We start from the raw sequence: 17,843 nt of genomic DNA on the forward strand, positions 1-17,843 counted from the left end.
GCTAATTGAAATAGTAATTATTTATTTGATTTCCCCTTATTTATTTCCAATCACAAATTTTTACTAGATTTTATCCCAATTGCGTTTTGACCTTAAACCACTACACAGTTCAATAAAACACCTCAATTATTAGTGATTCATTATATATTTATATCTATATATAAAAATTTACATCTGTGGTTTAACTGAGGGTTTTGTTAGATCATTTTGGTTTTCAATCCCTTTCACCCCCATCTGTATTTGTATTTATTTAAATAATCGATATGTTTTCAAGTTTTATTATAATTTAATACTTCTGTAAAAATAATTTATTTTATTATATCTTGTTATACGGATTCCAACATTTGTTAACCAGTATACCTTATTTATCCTTCCACATCTGTTTATCCTCGAGTTTTAATAGGTTTAAATTAATTTCATTGATTAATAATTCCAATAACATTGGGTCTTTTACAATGAGTATCGGAGCTCCTATTAAGCTACTGTATGAAGGCATAGGCCATGTCGTAACAGTTGAGCTTCAAAATTCTAACTTATATCGCGGAACCCTAGTAAGTTCATCCTAATCAACTAACAGTTCTAGTTGTTAACAGATTATATAATTCAGTAAATAATGTTATTAATGATAATTATAGACAAATGTCGAAGATAATATGAACTGCTTGTTGGAAGGTGTAGTTATGACCATGAAAGATGGGAGAACCATAGCACTTGAGGTTAGTTTTAAATAAAATAATATTCGTTTTTAGCAAGTGTACCTCAGAGGAGCACAGATTCAGTTTATGATCTTCCCAGATATGCTCAGGCACGCTCCAATGTTTAAGGGGAACCCTAAGGATAAATCGAAGCAAGGCGTACCACAGATGGGAATGCCTATGAGGCCAGGAGTTCCGCCAAACGTCCCTATGCCAGTAATGGGTAAAATGTAAACGACTTTTGTATTCCTTATCTTTCCATATTTGGTTTAAGATTCCTATAACGAAATCATTTAATATACTTCACCGTGATTCTTCAAGGATAACAATCGCTCTAAAATAAAATAATATTTTTCACATCCTAATTATATATTTATTAACCTCATTCCAATGTGTTGTCGTAAAATCACTGTGTAACATCTTATTTTTATTGTATTAGTAGTCGTGAATTACGATTATATAGATTTATAAAATATTATCACATTTTTAAATTCATAATTTATTTTAATCTTGTGAATGTTTGTACATTGTTTTAAATTTATTTAATAATTTTAAAACATGTGCAATCTCCTCTACGACTTCATATTTTTTTAACTTTATCGCATAAAATGGATAAAAATAATCCAAATGAATAAGGAAAACTTATTTTTTCAAAATGTATGATGCTCTCCATTCTAACAATGGCAATTTGAAGGATTCAACTCTAGAAGATTTATCAAAACTTAAATTATCGAATGATAGTTCTAATTCTTCTCCTAAGAATGATGGAAAAGTAAATTCTGAGTTATCAGAATCATTTTTGAAGGGGATAACCCCTGAAAATTACGGCAAGTTTTGCGAATTGTTCTCGAAGGCGTTGTTTAATTCAAGGAATTCTCAACCTTGTCATGATTTTGAAAATAATGATGATTTGAATTGTACATTGGGACAGAGCCAGGATGAAGGAGAAGAATTTGAAGATGACTATGAGTATGTGGAGGAGGAGTTTGATGATTTCTTTTGGGGCTCATTGGAATGGTTTGTAAGCGTTTTAGACGAATTAAACAGATTTGAATCACTAGGTTTCGGAATAAGTTTTCTGTACAGTAACCTTAAAACATATTCAGATTCTTTGGAACAAAATGAGTTACTCGAAGACAGTGAAGTATTGAACCAAATTTCAAACCTTAAGAAGTGGATTGACTTTATAAACATATTCAGGGATGCAAACAGTTCGATTTATACAACATATTTGTTACTGGATAGGATGGAAATGAAGCTTAACTACATAAAATATAAGTCTATTAAAATTTTACACCTTAAACTAAGTAATACACATAAATCTTCTGGGTCTAACAGTAGTATAAGTAGTAAGGTTATGCAGCCGAGTAACGTATTTAGTCCTCTTAATAGTCCATTTGACCACTTTGACTACACTCCAATCAATACACCCTCAAGTACTACCACGACTTTCAGTGATAGGAGTGATATTGACTTTCTGTGCGAAATGTGGGATACGAAACTGTGTAAAATGAGGATAATTGTTTACAATAAGTTCCGCAGATATATAATTGGGATAATTAAGCAGTTGAAACACCTGTACCCAACTAACAACTACTACAACCTCGTACACTTTATACTATACAATAGTAGTAAACAGAGTTTAGAAAAATCTGACCTTGCAACGGGAGAAGTTACTGATAAAACCAGCTCTGCCTGTAATGATGTGGATTTTGTTAAAGGCGATTCTGTGAGTTCTCAATTAGAGCCTGAGCCAGGTGAGGATATCCTGGATTACCTGAAGAGATATTACGCGTCTAAGAACATGAGCGAGGAGAAGGCAGAAAGTTATGTTAGAAGAATAATTGACTTGACTAACAGATTAATACCTAAATTTGTCAAAATAATCAAGAAACTACCAGTATATTATGAAGCTTACTTAAACGCACTAGTGTGTAACAATATACAGGATGGGATGTTTCAGCTCATATCTTCATCAACAACAGATAGTAGTGCAGCTAACCTCAACTATAAGGAAAAGGATAGTTATAGAGAGGGGAGAGATTCGTCAAGGGAGGATTCTAGTGATTATAAGTGGTGGTTTTACAAGTTAAACTTGGTAATGGTGTTGGGTAGAACTAATTTGGAGCTTATAGACATGGTAAGGTGTTCTTTTGGTGAATCTAGAAAGCTCGTAGTTTTTACACAAGGAACGTTAAAGGAACTTTTTAACTCAACAACACACAATTATTCAAGTGATATGTACATGTTTAAGGACCCACTCAGGGATAAGGATACACTCATCAAGAGTGACCGGGAGGATAAAAACCAAAAGGAGGATGAGGAGATTCTGAACACAATTTATTACTCATACAACAACTTAAATCAAGTTTTAAGTGAAGAAATAGATAAGTTTATACTCTTACAGCTTCCCTCTTTTACCTGGTATCCCAAATTGATCAAGCACCAACTGCCGCTAAGCTCTAGTCAAACCTTCAACTATCCAACTAATTGTGATGATTTGGGTTTGGGAACTGATTTGTTGACTTCACGCTCCACAGAATCAGAGTATGTTGAGTACCTAACATTGGAGGAGAAGGTCTGGGTTAATAGGCTTAACATGTTCAACAGAGTAAATGAGCGGAACATACGTAATTTCTTGTTGAAGAGGAATAATAACATACCCCAGACCATTCGATATGATTCCTCAGGTCTTATAAACACACAAACTGTTCCATTTAACGTACTGCTAGACTATAATAATTATATACCAATCAAGTATATTTATAGCCCGGAAGATGATGGAGATAAGGAGAATGAGTTGCAGAGAACTGGAAGTATGAGTTCTAATCATATTAACGGTAGAGCAGATAGGAATAACAGAAAGGATAAGGATGAGGAAAATGACTGGCTAATAAGGCTTTTCAACAATAATAATAACAAGATAATGAAAAGTAACTGCATAGATATAGAGATTGAAAGGGATTTGTTTCCAGGATTTTATCTGTTTAATAATTTTAAACTCAACTGCCTAATACTGCCTATACACGAGAACACCTTCCAAAGCCATGAAACATTCATTAACTTCTCAAAATTGGTTAACAACAAGGTTGAACTTATATATCCCTCATACTCTAAGCAAATTAGTAAAATAATATTTAATATGAACAGAAATCATATGAAGTCTGGTTCTATGGTGATGGATGAGTTTAATATGAATAATGGAAACACTTCTGAATTTGGTAGTTTTATGAAAGGTTTTAGGGGCAAATTAGGGGATTTTTTCACAACTCAACACACCAATTTGGTTATAGGAACAAGGGACAAGATGACAGTCAATCTAGTGTTTCACTTGGTGTGCTGTGATACAACGATTAACGACGATATTACTGCCATAGAGTACGCAGAGGATACTGAAGTTATTCTAAAGCATATGAATAAAATACAGCCGATTTTGAATGGACTATCTAGCATATTGTCACTGTGTAACCAGTTTAGTGTACACACACTCCATATGCCAGCTTCACTCAAGTGCTGTTACAAGGTCAATCAGTGTAATAGTCATGTAATACAGTCAGATTTTCAGTGCCAACCAAGTAGTTTTGGAAGTTACTCATCTGCAAATTTCAATACGAAGGAATCTGTTTTCGGGTGCAACAACGACTACGTAAGATGCCTGGCTGTTGTTTCACATCTTGCATCTCTACTCAATAAGAACAAGTACTCCATAAAGAACTTTAACCTGATTTTCCCAAATCACCTGAAACATACACTGCTGCCAAAAACTGCTGCTAACATACTAACCTCAAGAGTTAACACCTTTTGAACACTGTAGTACTGGTATACATGTGTATGGAGTCGACTCGTCAAGTCCTAGTTGAGATTCCTATAAATTCCTTAATTTTGTTTAATTTTTTAAAAATTTAATATTAAATAATTAGAATATTAATGTGTTGAGATATGTGATTAGTAGCCGAATGTATGTAAGGCGGTTATCATCATAACTTTAATTTTCAGGTAATGAATTTTAATTTTAATATATGAGTGCTTTGGAACTATTTAAAGTACTCGGAGATGAGTCGAATAAGCCTCCTCCAACACCAAAACATATATTAAAGAAAAGAATACAGTCTCAGCCAGAAAAGGCTAAAAGATATTGGCCAGGAAAGGTATTTTTTATTGATATTTTATAATAAATAAATTTATTTATAAATTCAGTAATTTTATTATTTTGTAGGCTCCAGATTTTGCAGTTGAGGAGGATAGCTTCTCAGATGATTCATCGCATGAGGAGGAACCTCAAATTTTGGCAGATAATGAACCGGATCGCAGATTAAATAGATATAAAATAACAGGGAGTAAGTAAATTTGTGTTAAATTATGTTAATTATCCCTTGATTCCATTTTTATATGTGATTTTTAGTTGAAGAACCTCGGGATGTGTCAGATAGAATTAGAAGAAGGAAAGCCCAGGTTGAAACCATCACTGTATATGAGTCAACACAACCAAAGGTACTTTAGAAAATAAAATAAAATTCTTAGGATGATAAAACAAATGATGATAAACTGCCCACATCAGTCCCTGACGGTGATTCCCAACTAACTGAGAAAAAACTCGATAGAAGTACTCTTAGGAAACTTGCTCTAGAGTATCGTAAGCGGGAAGAGGAGTCAGCTCCTAAAACTGTCGAAGAGGAGGTGGAGGAGTCGGAAAGTGACAGTTCAGAAGAGTCTGAATACCAGGAAGATGAAGCTGGACCTGAGGACCTGGACGTTCTCTCAAAACCAGTTTTTGTTCCCAAGGGTAGTAGGAAAACAGAATCTGAGAAGGAGCAACTTAGGAAAGAGGAGGTTTTAAGGAGGGAAAATGAGAAAAAAAGACTAATGGAGCGTAAAAAGGACACTAAGGAGATGGTAATACAAAAGGTCCAGGAACTTGAGGAAGAGCCTGAACCTGAGGATGAACTCATAGATGATACTGACACGTTCGACGAGAAAGAGGTAATTTACGCCGTTTAATAATTGTGTTTAGTATGAGCTTTGGAAAATCCGGGAGCTTAAAAGAATTCTAAGGGATAAGGAGGAAAGGGAAAAATTCAAAAAATTGGTAAGATTTTTAAAATACTACATCATAATGTAGGAGGAGGAAGTTAAGTTGCGGCGTAGTATGACTGATGAGGAGCGCGAGCTGGATAACCAGAAAGTAGATAAAGTTGTGGTTGAGAAGGGTAAACTACGTTTCCTCCAGAAGTACTACCACAGGGGTGCTTTCTTCATGGATAAGTTACAGGATAAATCAGAACCGCTCTATGCAAGAGACTTTAATGCTCCAACTGCAGAAGACTGCGTAGATAAGTCATTACTACCCAAGCCTATGAGAGTAAGAAGAGGCCTGTATGGAAAACAGGGCCAGGTCAAACACACTCACTTGAAGGATGTGGATACTACACAATTCGACGCCTGGTCAAAAACTGATAAATACAAACTTACAGGTATTTTTGGGTAATTTTAAAATAATTTTCAGGAACTAAACAGGTCTTTGACAGGCCTTCCAAAAAGAAGTAATATTTACTACACAAACTGTACACTAATTTATAATATCATTTTAAAATTATTCTGTAATTAAAATCTGCAAGTTTTCTACATTGTACACCTTTTCGTTACAATGTATTTCAATCCCAGTAAGACGGTGAAGTCCAGTGGAGAGTGGAACCAGAGGTAAAGAAACAGTTTCTGAGTCATTTAAGTTTATACTCTGAGTCTAAAATAGGTTAAACAGTGAAGTTACAAACCTTTTCATTCTGGAGACAGAAAACCTCTGTGCTGGTAAAACTTACTGATATTGATATGGGATCGTTAGTTAGGTTTTTCAAGTATATATTAGTATTGAAAAGTTCATTGACCTAATTAATGGATTGTTCACAGTTATAGTGTATGTGAGTTTGAGAGGTACCTTAACGCTTTTGGGGAAGTTCACAACTTTGTAGTATAAATCAGAGTCTTGTGGAAGATGAACCTCGTAAACATTGGTGCCAGAAGTGTTCGTATAAGAATGCCAGTTTAAGTTCAGGTAAAGGCCTTTATTGGTCTCACCATTGGGAGCTTCAGACTTTGAAAAGTTTAACACAACATTAGGGAAAATAATCGAGGCTGTTTCGTCAGGCCTGAGGAGGCAAATGTTATCCTTATTTAGCTCCACCAGGGGAGGGTAGAAGACCTTTGATCCCCTATCCTCAAGTTTTATCTCCTTTATAACTAAAATCGTTTTTGACTTGTTATTAACTCTAGTTTCCACGTGATTCACGCCATCCTAGATTAATATTATTCTAATTGGTGGATTACAGGCAATTTAATTAGAGAGTGGGAAAGCTTAACTGGATCTATACAATTCCACATGAACATCTTCTTAAGCACGTGAGGCCCTTTGGGTGTATAGTACTCAACCAAACAAGTCATTCTAAAACCATATATCAACTTATTTTAGTGGAATAACTAGTTTTAGGTATAGTAAATGGAAAGGGATAATACCTATAGTGGGAAAGTTTTTCAAAAAGGTATGAATAATGCGATTCTAATGGCTTGCATTTGGGTTCAAGCTCTAAATTCTCAAATATAGTACAGGTTGAAGCAAATTCTTCGTGCTCCATAACCATCTCAACCTAAAATTTTTAGATAAATTATAAATTTTTGGGGCAAAACCTTTAAAAAAACGGAGGATAACTTTGTATTACTGTTGTTTCCTAAAATGAAGGTCATGTGTAAAGTCTCGCCGAGCAGGACCTCGTTGGAGTAGGAAGGAATCCTGAGGATTGGGAAATGACTGGTAGAGTTTTCTGGGACTTTATAACTCTAAAATACAAATTATAATAATTTATGGTAAATTTACAGGGTCTATAGCCTCGATGCAGTCGTTAATATCCAAAAGCTCAGCACAATTAGTGTCCAAATTAGGCTCTATCAGCCTCATTATTTTAAGAGTGGCTGACTCATGAGAAGCCATTGTATTTTACACATGTTTGGAAAAAAAAGAAAATTAATGTGTTAAGAAAATTTTTTGATATTGGGTCATGAGTATTCATAAAACGACATTATCTGTAGTTTATTACTATAATAATTAAAATGTTGTTTTGTTTATTTAAAAAAATTTTTAATTTTAATTTAGTTTAATTTGTACATTATTTTTAATATTAAGATATGATAGCATCTGATGCTTTGGATTATGACCATAAGAATTTAAATCGCAATGGTGAAACTGACCATAAAAATTTCTCAGATTCTGACTCAGATAAAGAACATGAATCTAATTCTGAGGAAGACTCTGAGTTAAGTTACTACCAGTCTCTTCTGAGAGGAAATGAGTTCTACTTGGATGAGAAAGTTGGACTAGATCCCATAAAAGCGACTTGTATGGCATCTAACCAGTCAGGAACCTTTTTAGCAACAGGTTCTCGTGATGGTACAGTACGGTGTATTAACTTTGATAAGTGGTCAAAGGGAGGTTTTGGAGACTTTTGGAAGACTAAACTTGAACAGTCAGTGAATGGACTTTGTTTTAATGTTGAGGAGTCAGTATTAGCTGTAGCATCTGGTAACATGTTACATTTTTATACCGACGGAGGTGATTTGATAGTTTCAACAACAAAGGGTGACATGTATCTTCTGGATGCAAAGAAGACCAAGGGCCACACATCAACCGTTACATGTGTTGCAAATGACCCCAAGAACTCTAATTTCTTCTCTTCAGGATCACTTGACGGTACAGTTAGGGTGTTTGACATACAGTCAAATAGGCAAAGTATATCACTATCGGTTAATAATTTAAATATATACACTTTATCAAATAAGTATTTAAACAGAAATAAAACGTTAAATAACTCTAATGTGGGTCAGAAGGCTAAGATGAACAGGATAGGGATAAGTTCTTTGTGTTACTCAACTAACAATTTTAAGGACGTCCTTGTGGCTGGAAATGACCTTGGCTTTCTTGTGGTTTGGGACCAGAAAACTGCTTTTCAGAGCATGTACGTTGAGTCCCATGGCTCAGCAGTTCACTCAGTTCTCACATACGATGATGCGAAGGTTGTATCACACTCAAACAACTGTGTTAAGTTTTGGGATTTAAAAAACACACAAAAACCCCTTAAGGAGCTTAATATACCTCAGGCAAACAACTCAAATGATACTCAATCTATTGTACTGTCCCCTGACAATTTACACCTGATTATTAACTCTTCTACCACCCAGAATAATGGCTCTGAAAATGAAAATACACTTAACACAATACTTTATGTGTTTGACATTGAAAAGATGGAAATAGTAAATAAATTGACTGTAGATTCGTTGTTAGGCCCTATGGTTTGGGCTTACGAGACTAATCAGTTGTTTAGTGTGTGTTCTGACGGGAAGATATATGCTAGAACAACTGATTCTACTGTAGGAGCTAACCACTATGAGAGGGCAATTCAGGCGCTTGAGAAGAAGAATAAGTATTCAAAGGTTAACACATTTTCAGCTAAACCTGAGGCTTATCCCATAGATTACCTACCAGATGACCTTGTTGAAGTTGAGGACGGAGTCCTAAAGAAGCGTAGAGTAGAACATCACGACAAATACGGAATACCAAAACAGGAGGGATATGACTACTTTAAACATGGAAAGACACCAATAACCTACGAGGATGATGATATAGTTACAAAACTAAGATCACAGGTTGAAAAGGACCCCAATAGGGAACTGACAACAAAGGAGGGAATAAGGCAGATACCTTACAAGGCTGATAGATTCATGGCAATATACAAAAAGACCCAGCCCAACTTGATTCTGGACTTCAATAAACCAGCAACCAAACAGGAAAACATGCTTCTTGGAGTCAGTAAATGCCCTAGGTGTGGCATTAAAATCTGCCAGTGCGGTTATATGGATAAAAAGTAATATCGCAACATTTGAATTTTTAATCGATATGTACATTTTAATATTTTAATGTTTCAATTTACTGATAAATATTATAGTTCAATAGCACGTTTTTGAATTTATATAAATATTCATGAATCTACACGAATTTGTGAAAATTATAAAGATCTATAAAATAATATAGTATATAAATAAAAAAATATAAAAGAAGGTGTTGCGAATAAGGAGTAAAGTAGGAAATCTAGAAAATCAGAGAGTGGAATTTTTGAAAAATTCTTAGAGGAATAATTAAAAAAAATTAAGTTTTAAAAAAATGTGTCGAGAGATAAGTTTAAAAGGTTAGACAGAAGGTGGAATCATAAAAGATAAATTGACCTTCTTTGTGGGCCTGATTTTCACTGTTGTGCCCTTTAGTATGAGGTAGCAAAAGGGGTCACACATTAAATAATGCATTATTCAGAGTAATAAATATCGAGTTTAGAGTGAAAAAGTTTAATCCCCAAAATACGACATGTTTATCATATAGGCACACAAGTGCGAATATTGGGGGTATAAGTAGGAGTAAACCTTTAAAAGCGGATCATGGCGGACCTTAAACAGCTGGAAATGCTTTGTCAAGCTCTTTACGGAGCCCAGCAAGTACACCAGAACGAAGCGCATAAAGTTTTGATGCCCCTGCTGAGAGATGTCCAAAAAATACCAGTACTTTACGAGATCTTGGCAAATAGCACGAATCTTCAAGCCTTATTATTTGCTTCATCGGGTCTCGTAACTCTTTTCACAAATCATTGGTCTCAGGTCACAGATCAGTCAAAAAACGAGATGCGCGAATTCCTACTTAATTATTTATACAATAGGGGACCGGAAATGTTGAAGGTAGCCCCTGAAGTATTAAGACAATTTATACACCTTTACTCAAGGATTGTAAAACTGGGCTGGCTAGAGGAAATGAACAACCAGCAGCTTCTAACCCACGTTTCCCAGTTCCTCTCCGCCACAACACAGCATTGGATTATCGGATTAAACATTTACACCGACCTGACCCAGGAAATGCAGCCTCAAATGGGCAAGTTTATCGCCAAATTCAGAAGAGCCGCACTCAATTTCAAGGAAACTGTACTCCAAGATATTTTTACCGTATCCACTACTACCCTATTATTATAGGATAGTTAGTTGTATATAAATATTATTATATTCCATCGATTAAATAGTATAATGAATGTTTAGGTAACTGTACAGACATTGGAACAGTTTAATAAAGGTACGGTGGTGGTTACAGACTCAAAGGAGGAGAGTCAGTTGCTGTACCAGGTCCTCCAGTTGTGCTATAACTGCCTAAGCTTTGATTTCATGGCAACAATGCCAGATGACACATCTGAAGAACAGGCGACTGTGATGATTCCCCAGGGCTGGGACATGCTGAGGACCGATGAGATCCCAAAGCTCTTGTTCCAGCTTTACCAGAAGGCTTTTACAAAGAATGCCTCGTCCACACCTAACAATGGTGGGTATTACAATCCTGAGGACAAATACATGAAGAGCGCAGTGCTCTGCCTGAAGTGTCTGGTAGTGCTGGCTGCTCTCAGGAAGTCCTTTTTCAATAACGAAAACGAAGCTCTGGGACACATTAACTGCTTCATGTTGGGCAGCCTGGAGATCATCAGGACCAAGATGGGTTTAACAGACGACGACTGCTACCACGAGCTCTGCCGTCTTTTGGGAAAGATTAACGCCTCAAACCAGCTCTCTCAGCTCCTCCAAAGTAACGTCTTCCCAATTTGGTCAGAGCAGATCCACGCATTCACAATGGAGGCGCTGGCAAACTGGACCCGCCTAACCAACAGTAAACACTACTTACTAGGCGTCTGGTCGCACATGATAGTCCCACTAGCCTACATGAAGGGGAAGGCCCCAACAGTTCTTGAGACTAATATTCTACAAATTACACTAGAGTTTTTAAACACTCGACTTAAAATGGCACAAGTTCTTGTCACAAGTATTTTCAACAAAATACTAGATATTTATACGATTTTATCTAATATCGTTAATGGTATAATATTTGTTTAGAACCGGATGAGTTTGACTTTGAGAATCCACTGGATGATGATATTTTACGGAACGAGCAGAGCGAGTTGTTCAGCAAGCTGTGCAGGAACCAGTACCGTGTGGTGCTTAACCACGTGCTCGAATTATACACGAGCTTGAACAACAACTTGAACAACGAGGATTTGTCCGTTGTTCAGGAGAAGCTCGCATGGCTAGTGCTCTTTAGTGGCTCAATGCTTAACGGGAGCAGCTCCCTGCGTCTAGTCGGGGAGTACAATAACTCATCAGTGTGCATTCAGACCCTGAACATCGAACTCGTCGGGAAGGTCTTCCAAAACATGATTAACTCTGATAAGATGGCTGAAAACGTCAGACTTGAACTCAGCTACTTATCCTTCCTTGGCCACTTTAGGAAGTTCTACATCAGCGAACATACCAAAGGCACTATATCTGGGGATAATAAAGAGAGGTTCTCACAACTCCCAAATCTACCACCAGGTACCATTATCAGAAATATATTTAACAGTTAATAGTTAGTTAGTGTGTAGTATTTAGTAAATAATTGTGTATTTAATAGTTTTTTAATACCATGCATAACTTATATCTAATTAATACCTATTAATACTTTTCATGGGTATGTTTAAAACTTTATCAGGTGTAGATGGATCGCAATATTTGTTGAATCGTATGATAGAGAAGGTATTTTATAATTTACAAAACAGGACGAGTGATGAGAGGGTGGTGAAGAAGACATTACAGTTCTTCTCAGATTTGTCATCGGGAATAGATATAGTGCACTACGCAGACCGGTCACCACACCTGATAATCTCTGCAAGGCTAATTCTACAGTGTGACACACTTCGGTTTGCACTTCTTAACCACCATGACCCCTCATTCAAGTTTTTGTTTAACCCGTCGTACGGGAGATATAGGACTATTTACTACTCAATCCTGACCAAGTTGCTGCTGCTGGAGATTACAGACGAACAGGACGCGAACGAAAAGTTCAACATCTACATGCAGTACCACAATAACCTAATTGACCAGATGAGCACCTTCTTCTCAGCAAATAGCCCAACAGTGGGACTTACGTCGAATCTGGAGCTCAAGGGAGTGATTGTGGGATTCATGAGAGACTTGAGGGGGATATGCAAGAGCTGCCTGACAGTGGAGTCGTACCAGCTCTTCTTTAACTGGATAATAAACACACCAAAACAGATCAATAACTGCAGGTTCAACGTACTGAAGCTAGTTTGCGAGGTATTTTACAACGACTATGAAGTCATGCTCCCGCTAATCAAGTTTCTGGCAGAGCTGTTGGACAATAAGGGGAGGAGAATAACATTTGACAAAACATCAGCCAACGGGCTTTTGCTCTTTAAAGAGTCCTCATACATAGTCATTTACTATGGGCTAAAGCTGCTGGACCAGTTAAACGCACTCAAGAGCAGTAACTTGACAACGATGACAGCCACCATGGGAGGGTCACTGTCCTGTAACGAGAATGAGATTTATAAAAAGTACTACAAGAGCATAAGTTACTGTCTACTGGTTCTTGTCCACACTCTAGGCGGAGATTACATTAGTTTTGGCGTTTTTGACATTTACGGAGACAACACCTTGGATCAGGTGCTTAACCTGTCGTTCAGGCTAATTTTGGCTATTCCACTAAACGACCTCCAATTCTACCCAAAGACCATGCACCCGGTGTACTCGTTTCTCGACCTCTCAACTAAGCTGTTCATTGATCATTTGCTCAATTTAGATAGCCCAAATGTTAGTCGTCTAGTCAACATTGGCGTGGACGGGCTATGCAGCTACGACTCAAACATAAGTCTTAGCAGCGCGTCACTTCTTGACAACTTTGTCACATACCTCTTCAACAACAAGAACAAGGAGCCTGTAGTAAAGTTCTTATCAGTGGAAAACAATGTCCTGGTCAAGTGCATGGTCCTGATGTTTAACCTGCTAACCCGTGGGGACTCGAACTCTGCATGGTCAATTTCTCGTCCCTTGCTCGGTTTAATTCTGCTCAACAAGGCTGAGTTTCAGAAGATTCCTCACAGTTACATGTCGAATTTGTCGCAGCAGAAGGGTGAAAAGCTAATGAAGTGCTTCAACAACCTCATGCTCGGGATTGAGGATGTGCTAACCCCTGAAAACAAGGACTTATTCACCAAAAATGTGTACCTTTTCTCCCAAGAGGTCAAGTTGTCTTTTATCTGAAGAGTTCATTTTGTATTTTATATCAAGTTTCGCTGTGTCAATGTATTAATTTGTAAATTATAATTTAATCTTCGTATATACTTATGTATATATACATACATGTGCGTATAGTGGTATGGGTACTGTGGTGTATATACAACTTTGTATATTATGTAGTGTGAACCTATGATACAGATTATGGTACACGTTAATCATGATAAATATAAAGATTGTTTGAAAACAATATCTCTCCTTATAGCATTGCAAACAAGTTCGATTTTCTCAGCTAATTTTTGGTGGCCAAATATATTTGCAGTTTGTAGTATTTTCCTACAGAGTTCGTCAAGTCTAAGTATAACCCTGACAATGTGGCCCTCCTAAAAAGTCGTTAATTCGTGTAAAAAATCCATTAATAATAGAAAAGCTAACTTGCAAATCAGTGAGTTCCATTATTTCCTGAAATGGAGTTCCAGACGCCCATTGGTAAATCACCTAAAGATTTTGTGGTGGAGTAAAACATACGTATGAGAGTGAAAAGTTACACAGTGAGTTGAAATCCTCATATGAAACCCTTACGCCCAAGGCTCTTTGGACGACATCGATTTTCTTATGTATCGAAACAACCTAAATAACATTTTATAGTATAAATTTGGTAAGATTTTGAAAACTTGAGTATAAGTGTGATATAAAACTAACCTGATTTTTAGCTTGTTGTAGTGGCAGTGTTGGTGATGGGGCCTCCTTCTCAGGAACTTTATCGTTGTAAATGAATGCGGATAGTATTGCAGCACACTCAGGTGGTGTTAATTCAGAGAGAATGCCTTGACACAGTACTTCAGTAAGTGTTATCTCATCACTGGTCGTGATGAAAGTTGCTATTCTGCCCTTAACAGTGGGTCTGTTATCCTGGTCTAAGAAGTCTAGCTGCTTTAAAACTTCCAATTTATTACTCATGTCTTCATAAAAATACAATGATTCATCCTTCAACTGTTTGTTTATATCTTCAATTTCCAATTCATACTATAAAATTAGTTAATTCAACAAATTTATTCATATATTTACTTATTTAATGGTATAAATATGTAATAAATATGTGGATAGCTAGGTAACTAAAACTTTAATACGTTGTAAATTTTGTGTTGTGTTTTGAAATGCTGTTCTCTTAAAAGACAATTTGTACATGGATTACTAGTGAATAGTTGGTAGAGATCACGTTGCTTGAGAAGAATTTCATAGAACTGGAGTGAAATTTGTTTAAATTTCTTGCTGAATGACATGAGCTTGAAATTGTTATTTTCCATAAGTTTACATAGTTCAATCACATTTCTATCAAGATCAGTATCGAGAAAAACGTGATCGAATATAAATGAAACGCTTGATAAACTAACTTCGTGATTATAGTAATGCCTCAGTTCACCATTATATTCCACAGTTCTTATGTTAGCATCATCCAAATCTACATCAAATTAATTATTATTATAAATTGTGTAATGAGTACCTGAAATGTTTTCTGTAATAATGGTTGCGACTTTAAATGTGTGATTCTTCTCGTCAACAATATCTGTGATAAAGCTGTAAGACAGAGTTCTTGAGATTTTAGTAGAGTGTAGCATCAAAACCCTACCGAATTTAAAAATCACTTTACTGTCCTTATGGTTCCACAGGTGCTGATGAAGTTCATGAGATACGTTCATAGAGTAATTGAGCGTTTTATAATAGTTCTCAATTGTAGGTTCACCATATATGCAACTGATTGGTGGTAGCGACATCAACTCCTAAAACAATTTCAAAACTCTTATCTAATTAGATTATATTAGTGAGTTGATACATGTTTCTTTTTGTTTATTTGTTTCTTTAAAAGCGGTATTTTCATCATTTTCTCCCGTTCTCTAAATGATTTTAGCATCATTTCAGTAATATTCATGTGGTCTCTAGACTGTATCTGGAGGAGCATGTTGTAGGTTATCCTGAATCTGCTTTCAAGTCTTGTTGACCTTTCAATCATCATATTCGTGAGGTCTTGAACATCCGGGGGTTCATCAGAGCAAAATATGTAAACATTTCCAAAAGTGTCCAAACCTCTTCTGCCAGCCCTTCCCGCCATCTATCAAAATTTTAGGAAATGTAGAAAATGTCTAATTTAGAAATTTTAAGAAATTGTTTTAATATCAAACAATTACAATGATGTGTAAATAATACCTGGGTGTATTCTGATGACGTCAAATATCTATAGGTAATCCCATCGTGTTTATAAATCGATGTAAACACAACTGAGCGTGCAGGCATGTTAACTCCCATTGCAAAAGTCTCCGTTGCAAACAAGACTTTAATCAAGCCACGTGAAAACAATATCTCAACCTAAGCATTTTTGACACTTGATATATAATTAGTACCATTTCCTTAATAATTGGCAGTAACCCAGAGTGGTGCACACCTATTCCTCTTGTTAGCAAGTTTACCATTTTCCTAAGTTGAGGCAAGTTCCTATCACTTTCACTTAGGCCATCAAGTGATTCCTAAACAAAATTAACACCAGTTAGAGTGGTTTAACGTTAAAACCAGTTAATTAGAATAATCAAAATTTACCTTGAGGAACAGATGTATTTTAGATGCTTGAACCTTATTGTAAACTAGGTTTAAATTGGGCATATCCTTAGCGTATTGTTCACACTTTTGCCTACTGAAGCAGAATAGCACAACAGGCATTTTATCCTCAGATTCAAGCTGTTTCAGAAGTCTTTGTAACTTCTGTACCTGACCTTTAAAAGTTGACTTCTTATCATTGATTTTAAGTGTGGAAGTGTACTTGTACATTATGTGGTATGCCTCCTTATTAAACCCCTTAGCTCCATGAATTAGGAAGAAACGGTCATAAATATATAGATAATGTTTTAAGGGTACTGGTCTGTGGTTTGTCATTATTATTAATACTTCTTTTTGCATAACGTTACCTATCCATTCTCCGAATTCCAGGTAATTAGGAACTGTGGCACTCAACATTACTAGCTGAATATTCCTAGGTAATAGTATAATCACTTCTTCCCACACCACTCCTCTGGTAAGGTCATTGATGTAATGTATCTCATCAAATATCACCACTGATATTTGGCCAATCACACTGTCACCTCTGTACAGAAGATTCCTGAGAATTTCAGTAGTGACTATCAGGCATGATGCCCCTGGGTTACAGAGCACATCTCCTGTTATTATTCCAACATTTTCATTTCCGAATTTAACCTTGAACTCTCTATACTTCTGATTAGAAAGTGCCTTAATTGGTGAGGTGTAAATTGCCTTCTGGCCTCTACTTATGGCTAATGCTATAGAGTACTCCGCCACAACAGTCTTCCCTGCTGAGGTATGTGCCGATACAAATACATGCTTTCCGTTAATTAAGTGATGTATAGACTTTTTCTGGAAATCATCCAGCTCAAATGGATACTGAGCGATAAGATCAGTAAGTTCTGGTGCCTCTTTATCATCGACTATCGCCCATTTCTTCCTTATGTACTTCTTATTCTCATCTGGTTTTGGAACTATTAACTTGAATGGCGGTGGCTCTAAAATTGTAGAGTTAGCTTCCAGGATAATGGAACTATTGTTACAATCACCTGGAGGTGTGTATGTGGATGTTTCCAAATTCTTATCATTTTGTTCTTTATTTTCATTAAAAATACTATTATACAACTCCTTTTCTATATATTCATAATTTAACTGTTTAATATTTTCGAATTCCTTGTCGAAAACTCTAAATATTGAGTGTTCATTTGTCGGCTCTGATATTAATGGAATCCAGCTCAAGAAATCCAGTGTTGATTCTAAATTATTAGAATCTTCATCTCCAGACTTTTTTATTTCTGTTTCATTCTCATTTTGGGGTTTAAATCGATCTTTTAGGAAGAAATTTCCTTCTTCACCTGCATCTTCTTCATCTGAAGTCCAGAAATCAAATGGATTTTCATAGTAATTTGCCATTACTATTGATTTTTATAATTTTTTTTATTTTTT

At 36.0% G+C, this 17,843-nt stretch overlaps 7 protein-coding genes across 7 annotated transcripts; 5 read left to right on the forward strand and 2 right to left on the reverse strand.

Annotated features, from left to right (window-relative positions):
* Positions 1-191: 191 nt before the first annotated feature.
* On the forward strand, positions 192-1,060 carry snrpd3 (Small nuclear ribonucleoprotein Sm D3 domain protein). Its single transcript, XM_758900.2, has 3 exons — positions 192-551; positions 636-716; positions 750-1,060. The coding sequence occupies exons 1-3, from the start codon at positions 456-458 to the stop codon at positions 927-929; spliced, it is 357 nt and encodes a 118-aa protein (XP_763993.1). The 5' UTR covers positions 192-455; the 3' UTR covers positions 930-1,060.
* A 59-nt stretch (positions 1,061-1,119) lies between these two features.
* TpMuguga_04g00359 (uncharacterized protein) lies at positions 1,120-4,601 on the forward strand. The gene has a single exon (XM_061305982.1). It carries the CDS (start codon positions 1,351-1,353, stop codon positions 4,498-4,500), a length of 3,150 nt encoding a protein of 1,049 aa, XP_061161149.1. The 5' UTR covers positions 1,120-1,350; the 3' UTR covers positions 4,501-4,601.
* A 95-nt stretch (positions 4,602-4,696) lies between these two features.
* Positions 4,697-6,290, forward strand: MFAP1 (Splicing factor Prp19-binding domain protein). Its single transcript, XM_061305983.1, has 7 exons — positions 4,697-4,843; positions 4,912-5,032; positions 5,098-5,186; positions 5,217-5,675; positions 5,707-5,781; positions 5,815-6,166; positions 6,199-6,290. The coding sequence occupies exons 1-7, from the start codon at positions 4,715-4,717 to the stop codon at positions 6,237-6,239; spliced, it is 1,266 nt and encodes a 421-aa protein (XP_061161150.1). The 5' UTR covers positions 4,697-4,714; the 3' UTR covers positions 6,240-6,290.
* TpMuguga_04g00361 (uncharacterized protein) lies at positions 6,269-7,730 on the reverse strand. The gene is made up of 7 exons (XM_061305984.1): positions 7,561-7,730; positions 7,374-7,523; positions 7,203-7,333; positions 7,017-7,131; positions 6,628-6,984; positions 6,467-6,577; positions 6,269-6,435 (listed from the first exon to the last, which is right to left on the reverse strand). Exons 1-7 carry the CDS (start codon positions 7,672-7,674, stop codon positions 6,286-6,288), a joined length of 1,128 nt encoding a protein of 375 aa, XP_061161151.1. The 5' UTR covers positions 7,675-7,730; the 3' UTR covers positions 6,269-6,285.
* Positions 7,731-7,750: 20 nt separating this feature from the next.
* On the forward strand, positions 7,751-9,612 carry gad-1 (WD domain G-beta repeat protein). Its single transcript, XM_758904.2, has one exon. It carries the CDS (start codon positions 7,869-7,871, stop codon positions 9,603-9,605), a length of 1,737 nt encoding a protein of 578 aa, XP_763997.1. The 5' UTR covers positions 7,751-7,868; the 3' UTR covers positions 9,606-9,612.
* A 422-nt stretch (positions 9,613-10,034) lies between these two features.
* XPO7 (Importin-beta domain protein) lies at positions 10,035-13,937 on the forward strand. Its single transcript, XM_758905.2, has 4 exons — positions 10,035-10,721; positions 10,812-11,580; positions 11,652-12,128; positions 12,286-13,937. Exons 1-4 carry the CDS (start codon positions 10,167-10,169, stop codon positions 13,854-13,856), a joined length of 3,372 nt encoding a protein of 1,123 aa, XP_763998.1. The 5' UTR covers positions 10,035-10,166; the 3' UTR covers positions 13,857-13,937.
* Positions 13,938-14,014: 77 nt separating this feature from the next.
* Positions 14,015-17,810, reverse strand: TpMuguga_04g00364 (DSHCT (NUC185) domain protein; the record flags this gene model as incomplete). The annotated part of the gene is made up of 10 exons (XM_758906.2): positions 14,015-14,212; positions 14,265-14,327; positions 14,358-14,459; positions 14,532-14,855; positions 14,960-15,291; positions 15,334-15,610; positions 15,664-15,939; positions 16,035-16,193; positions 16,229-16,351; positions 16,422-17,810. The coding sequence occupies 10 exons, from the start codon at positions 17,808-17,810 to the stop codon at positions 14,048-14,050; spliced, it is 3,210 nt and encodes a 1,069-aa protein (XP_763999.1). The 3' UTR covers positions 14,015-14,047.
* Between the last annotated feature and the right edge of the window lie 33 nt (positions 17,811-17,843).

This window comes from Theileria parva (genome assembly GCF_000165365.1).
Source record: "Theileria parva strain Muguga chromosome 4 map unlocalized ctg_529, whole genome shotgun sequence".
In the NCBI taxonomy this organism is placed as follows: Eukaryota; Apicomplexa; class Aconoidasida; order Piroplasmida; family Theileriidae; genus Theileria; species Theileria parva.

Bases quoted from the DNA above. Each gene is read 5' to 3' on its own strand.
- snrpd3 (XM_758900.2), top strand. From the start codon at position 456: ATGAGTATCGGAGCTCCTATTAAGCTACTGTATGAAGGCATAGGCCAT. The intron at 552-635 runs GTAAGTTCATCC...TGATAATTATAG, and splicing joins ACTTATATCGCGGAACCCTA to ACAAATGTCGAAGATAATAT. The intron at 717-749 runs GTTAGTTTTAAA...ATTCGTTTTTAG, and splicing joins GGAGAACCATAGCACTTGAG to CAAGTGTACCTCAGAGGAGC.
- TpMuguga_04g00359 (XM_061305982.1), top strand. From the start codon at position 1,351: ATGTATGATGCTCTCCATTCTAACAATGGCAATTTGAAGGATTCAACT.
- MFAP1 (XM_061305983.1), top strand. From the start codon at position 4,715: ATGAGTGCTTTGGAACTATTTAAAGTACTCGGAGATGAGTCGAATAAG. The intron at 5,033-5,097 runs GTAAGTAAATTT...TGTGATTTTTAG, and splicing joins TAGATATAAAATAACAGGGA to TTGAAGAACCTCGGGATGTG. The intron at 5,676-5,706 runs GTAATTTACGCC...AATTGTGTTTAG, and splicing joins ACACGTTCGACGAGAAAGAG to TATGAGCTTTGGAAAATCCG.
- TpMuguga_04g00361 (XM_061305984.1), bottom strand. From the start codon at position 7,674: ATGGCTTCTCATGAGTCAGCCACTCTTAAAATAATGAGGCTGATAGAG. The intron at 6,985-7,016 runs GTAATCCACCAA...ATATTAATCTAG, and splicing joins ACTCTCTAATTAAATTGCCT to GATGGCGTGAATCACGTGGA. The intron at 6,578-6,627 runs GTACCTCTCAAA...TCCATTAATTAG, and splicing joins ACTTCCCCAAAAGCGTTAAG to GTCAATGAACTTTTCAATAC.
- gad-1 (XM_758904.2), top strand. From the start codon at position 7,869: ATGATAGCATCTGATGCTTTGGATTATGACCATAAGAATTTAAATCGC.
- XPO7 (XM_758905.2), top strand. From the start codon at position 10,167: ATGGCGGACCTTAAACAGCTGGAAATGCTTTGTCAAGCTCTTTACGGA. The intron at 10,722-10,811 runs GTATCCACTACT...ATGAATGTTTAG, and splicing joins TACTCCAAGATATTTTTACC to GTAACTGTACAGACATTGGA. The intron at 12,129-12,285 runs GTACCATTATCA...AAACTTTATCAG, and splicing joins ACTCCCAAATCTACCACCAG to GTGTAGATGGATCGCAATAT.